We start from the raw sequence: 6,521 nt of genomic DNA on the forward strand, positions 1-6,521 counted from the left end.
TAACAAAAAAATATTAGTTAAAACGCTTAAAGATTATTTCCTGAAAATGTTTTTAAACCAGTGAATTTTCGCTCGCTTTCATATGTTGGTTTACTATGTTTCATGTGTATAGATGTCTCTCAGTATTTCTAAAATCTCTATTCTTAACAATGTATTTTTCTTTTTTTTTCGACAATGCACTTTTCCTTTTTTATTTATTTTTCTTTTACTTTTCAATATGTTTTTTTTTTTAAGTGTAATATCCTTGTAAAATGTATTTTATGTGTCTGTACTTCCCGTAATGAGTTTTATCTCAACTCATTGGGAATAATGTGTTACTTACCATGTTTTTTGTAAAACATTATAAAAAATAAAATAAAAATTAAAAAAAAAGTTTAATATTCGTGTTCTCCGCATTTTGACATACTCTGACTTTAGTCGGAGTTTGGCTTCCAAGACTTCCCATGACTGGAGTCAAAGTTAATTTGCGGTGCACCAGTGCCTGACAATGGCAGACCCATGATGACTTAGTCATGGCCCATGTTGGCTTACACAGTAACCGATAAGTAGGTTTCTATATCAACATTACATGATAACTACCTGTCACTAAGTGACGTATATATAACAAGCATTCTGAGTTTGTATTAACCATCCATTATATTTTTGTTATTTGTTTTTGGGGTGTTATGCCGTGTTGCGCTAACTCCTTCTTTAGCCAACGTTTCGGACAGCATTGCAGTGTCCATCATCAGGGCAGATGTGTCATCTGCCCTGATGATGGACACTGCAATGCTGTCCGAAACGTTGGCTAAAGAAGGAGTTAGCGCAACACGGCATAACACCCCAAAAACAAATAACAAAAATACTTTTGGCCGTGAAAATCTTAAATCATATCCATTATATTGTCTATGTGATGGAAACACGAGGAGACTGAAATAATATTTGAGTATCCCAAACTAAAATGTTTGTTAAACGAATATTAGGTATGTAATCATTGTTAAACCGTATATTTGAATACTTGATTAAAGTAAAAGCAATAAGTGCCAAATTATCATAAGCAATTAATTACTCACCTGAAATATCCATACAAATTGAAAATAAATTCTGATTAAAAATAAATGCCGCCGACGGGAATTGAACCCGCACCTTCTGATGTCCGGTCAGGTGCTCTGGACCACTGAGCTATATCGGCTTATTCCCAAACCGCTAAATAATTCAATATATACAAGTACTTCAATCGACAATAACTGCTTATTATATATTTTTACCTGTAAACAACAAAATTTATTTACGTAGGAAAGGTTTTGTTAGTGCTGAATTTCCCACTAGATGGCATCGAGATATATCATATCTACATTTTTTGGTGAAATATTTTGACTTGTTAAATATAATTATTTTTTAATAACAAACTAATGTTTATAAGACAAGGTTTTTATTCAAGTTTTACAACTTTGTCTTATAAACATTAGTTTATCATTAATAAATAATTATACTTGACAATCTGTTTATAAATAATAAAAATATAATTAAATCTCCCAAGCGGTTTCACCGGCGTGCTAAATAAAATCATAATTGACACGGTAAAGCGCAAAAATAATCTACATTTTGATCAACTGGCTCCAAGTAGTAGAACTCCATAGTCACAAAAACTCACCCTGAAGATGACAAAATATACATATAAAAGTGTCGCAGTGATCGCAAATGAATATACACAGCACGTTCAAAATACGCTTCACGAGTTCATGCGGTTCTGTTTCCAAGCCTAACTTTTTTTGGTCTGCGCCACTAACTTGGCTCGTAAATAAATAATCAGCCACGTTACATCATCCAACATGTCCACAAGAATTCATTGCGCAGATGGCGATGCTAATGCTGGGTGAATGTTTAATCTGAAATGTCCGCCCACACAATCTTCAGTCGCTCTAGGATTGAAAGTTTGTGTGAAAAGCACGAACATTGATAAACTATAGTGTGACAAAGCGTGCGTGAATTTAAAATCCACATTATTTCAATCACATATTTGTTTGTTTATTCACTCGTTCAAACATATTTTGAAGGCATTTCTTTTTATAAGTGTTTTGTGACCTTTTCACGATTTTTAAAATGACTGAGTGGGCATCTATTTTATTCATTGACAGTCAGTTAAGTAGCTGTCTGAATTTTACACACTGATTCGACAAGCTAAAGGGGAATAGTCAAAGACATTCAAATTAATAGACTTGAATTTTTTTACATGTAGCAAACACTTTGTGGATTTACAAAATTATAATAATTCGAATAAATAACTTTTTCTTTTTAAAAAGAAAGACAAACATTCCCGGGTTACGGCTAACCTGACAATCTTTGAAAATCTCCTACTACCACCACACTGAGCGAAATATGTTGCTTGTGTTGTGATGGAGGACTTAGCCAGCCGAGTGAATTGAACACACTACGCCTGGGTGGGACCCAAGCGCGATGTCAACTCAGCCACCGACCAGAATATCAGATCAAATATATTTATTACCACTTTATTGTATATATTTTTATTATATAAAATCAACCGGTTTCGATTAAACCTGAACCATCATCAGGGTTATATAAAAACATATTAAAACAGTAACAGAGTTACAGTGTATTTGTAAGTAAGATAGAAGACGGAGAGAGAACATCAACATTGGTGGGGGGGCGAGGGGGAGGTAAGTAAGAGAGAATTTCTAGGAATGTCTTTATTTCCAAAGATTCTAGATTATTTCAACGTAAGCCTATTCCATTTCTATGCCGCCCATCTATACCCGAAGATTTATTAAATAAGCGATCTTTATCTATTAGATGTGTTGCGAATTTCAAAAAACCTACACTATTTAGACGCCTCAAGTTTCAACCGCCCTAGTTTTAACATTTCTTGCAGCATTACCCATGTGAAATGTTCGGAAATTATTACATTTAAGCTTGTAGATAGATGCCATAGTGACTTAAATTATTTTCATCATCCTTTGAATTGATCAAACGTTTACCTAGATAATTATTGGGATAGATAGCGGCTTTAATTTATGTTGAGGTGATTTCTTACGAAAACGGCCCTATATAAATTAGCCAAATATTGTAAATTTCGTAAAACAAAATGATGAAAAATTATGAATTAATAAAATTCTACGCAAACCGTTATTTTATTGGCGTTAATTTTTAGAAGGATTTTACCAATTATGGTATGGGCATATCCGTTATTTATTGCAATAGATTTGACTGTAGATAGTTCTTCAATAAATTTAGTATTTCATAGAGGGATAGTGGCAAGTCGGTGGACCATATGGAATGTAGACTGTTAATGGCAAATATGATGGTTTGAAGAACTATGAATTATTGTATCAGTAAAGGTAGGTTATCTGTAAATATTGAAATTTAATTTTTTATTTCTAATGGATGAGGATAGGTCTAGGCAAATTAAAATACGATTTATACCTACTTCTACTGGGAACTGATATCCTTATCTATAAAGATGTCAGCAAAAAGGAGGCCCGTAGCTCGTCATTATTTACTACAAGTTAAGCAATGACATAAGGGTGAAATAACAGTGAATACACAGTACCTCCTGGAACTATGAAAAAGCCGCCAGCCTACTTACTTTCGACCTGAAAGGTTCTAGATTTTATCAGGCGCATGAGTCACTATATAAATACAACTGTACCCAAGTGGTCAGTCTTTAACACTCAGCTGGTCAGTCCCAAGCAAGCACTCGCTGCTAACTGAACTGATGCCTCCGCGCCCGCGCACCGTGCATCGCAATCAGCTTCATTGTACCTTCGGCTTTTTTACTTCACACTAGAGTACCTAGAAGACCCATGATTTTCACCAGTGCCGAACATCACGCACAAGTCCAGTCTCTACCAACGTGGTGTAGAGCCACCGACTTCATCTTCTCGACTACTTCACCACTGTTCATCTCCGCTCCATCTGCTGTCGACCATTGTTTACCTGGAGGATTTGCCATCGACTATATCTACCGATGCGGTGTCGATCTTCGCTGTGGAATTCGCCACCGATCACGTCCACTTCAGCGTCGTTCGGAGCCATCGCATCAACTGACTAAATAAACGCTGTTATGCAACACCTCATCTTTCATTCTCTCACTTTACCACATCCCCAAATATATGTAGTCACTGATATTAAAGCAAGTTTATGTGAAAAGCGCGCCCCTCAGTAGATAATCCAGGTAAATATATTATTTATTACAGGTTAAACAATGACAGTAGAGTAAAATAACCGTAAATTTTGCAATTGAAACTAATTGTTAACGTAATTATTATTATTTACACTTACCTGTGGATGGCCTGGCAATCTAATTTTCTCTTCCCACAACTCCATTTTCCCTTATCCTATTTTAGTGCTTCCAAAAATTATCATTTTAATCATGTACCGATCACTAATTTGGTTAATTGAATTTACATGAACGTGATAATGTCTTGAAAATGTTAAAGATTTTCGTGTAGTTGAAAATTGTACTGTAAAGATTGCAATCCGTTTGTTAAGAAGAGAATATATCAAACGCTTGGAGAAAAATGAGCATAGCTGATTAATTTAAATCCCCTTAAAAACTTCATTGCAATCCATTTCCTAATAAAATATCAGTCCATTCAGAATGATGAACTAATATCGTAACGTGTGTTAATAAAATGAAAACACGTGTTTTGACATCCTGATAACATATTCGTGTTTTACAAACAGTTTGTTAGGAAACCTGTATATTCATTATAGTCGATATAATTGCAGTATCGTTTTTAACAGGAAAATGAATAATTTGACCAGATTTTAGATAAATCAGCAATATTTAATAAATGGGAGTTCTCTCCGTGTGGACAGCCGGTTTCTGCAGAGTTGAATATTTTTTATTTTTTTGGGATTCCAGACCAGAAATGGATGCCAAATTTAATAGTAAAACTGCCAAAATATTTAAATATTGTTGATTGGGGCGAATATTTCTATGATAATGTATGAAATAAATTGCGAATTTATGGCGTAAGACCGGAAAAATGTTAATTTTATGCATTTTTGATTTTGTAGCGACACAAATTCGGGAAAAAACACCGAGCAAATAGAAAAAAAAAAACAATTATTTTGGTCTTTTCCATTACTATTGAGTACAGTCCATAGTATTTCTTTCTTAGATCGCACAGTCAGTATTAATGCTTTAAGCTTCCTCGCGACAAGTTACCTCTTTTCTCTCACCCCCGAAGTTATTCCAATCTTCGTCAAAGTGCCCTTAACCCCTCCGACTTTTCGCGAACTTGAAGCTAAGATGTCTTTACCGAAATGTCAATTTCACGAAAACGTTGTGTTATTACCGCCTCACAATCAAAGCTCTATAAATGAAACATTACTGAACGGAGCCGAATAGTAAAAACTGTTTTAGAAAGGTTACAAAATAGGCTTTCAAATTGTTGTATCATAAATAAATATTAACATTTGTAAATATTTAAATTTAGAATGGAAACATGAAAAAATTGTAAAAATGACTCACCTGTAATGTTTTATGTAAAAACGATACTAAAATCACGGATAATGTAAAAAAAAACACTTATTTCATCGTACAAATGTACAATAAACAATTCTGTCACTTCACTTTTTGACCATTTCATACAAAATATATTTTTAAAAAAATAATTAAACTTGCGAGGCGGGTCGGCACGTCAAACGGCTTTCTTGGCGTCGTTTTACGATTTGGCGGGTAAAATTTGCTTCCACTGAGTAGGTCTTTTTACGGGTTTCTATGGATAACTTTGATGTGAAGCTTCATTCAATACGAATATTCTACTTTTTGTTTTAGGGATGTCACTAGAAGAATAACGGAGTTATGACGATTTTTGTGGAAACACACGCGTTGACGTGTAAACACGCTTATTGTACTTGACTGCTATCGTTATTTTATCGTGTATATCTGCTTACGTTGCTGACCGGTTAAATGACAAAACCGAAGTAAAACGAATAAGTTTACACACAAGGTTTAAATAAATGACATGATCAGTTTTAACTCACCAAATTCAGTAGATAAACGTTCGTGACAGTCCTCATCCTTTTGTTCTGTGCCAAGGTGATAACAACCATGGAGTTTCCTATGACAGCCAGCAGGAATATTATCACATACAGGGGAATGATCAACTTAGACTCAAACACCCCGACACTTTTATTGATCGTTCTTGTGACATTACTTGAAGATGTATAACTCGTTGGCACTGAAACTATATCTGTATAGTTAGCCACGTCACTGCTCGTACTGCTACCAATATCACTCATATTGAAGAACAAATATAACTGGCCAAGTGTCACGTACTCAGTCCCATAAGGAGTTGTCATAGTACTGTAATACGTTTCCATCTTAATGTTTTTAATTTATTATTTATAAATTAATATCTAGCTAACTACAATATCACTTCAAAGGGTTTTTTTATTCATTATTCCATGACCGTGTCTTGCACTTGTTCACTGTCGTTGGAGTGGAAATTGTTCATCTGTAAAAAAAAGGAAAAAGATGTATGAGAAAAATTCAAGAAATTTTAAGAAAACAC

At 34.4% G+C, this 6,521-nt stretch overlaps 1 protein-coding gene across 1 annotated transcript in view; it reads right to left on the bottom strand.

Annotated features, from left to right (window-relative positions):
- Nucleotides 1–6,249, bottom strand: part of LOC149423935 (cholecystokinin receptor type A-like) — a 264,990-nt gene extending 258,741 nt beyond the window's left edge. The window contains exon 1 of the mRNA XM_089631931.1: nt 5,992–6,249. Coding sequence (XP_089488057.1) covers nt 5,992–6,249 — 258 coding nt within the window. The remainder of the gene's footprint in view (nt 1–5,991) is intronic.
- Nucleotides 6,250–6,521: the final 272 nt, after the last annotated feature.

The sequence above is a fragment of the Hesperophylax consimilis genome, chromosome 5, assembly GCF_061612785.1.
Source record: "Hesperophylax consimilis isolate HC1 chromosome 5, BYU_Hcon_1.0, whole genome shotgun sequence".
NCBI classification, from domain to species: Eukaryota; Metazoa; Arthropoda; class Insecta; order Trichoptera; family Limnephilidae; genus Hesperophylax; species Hesperophylax consimilis.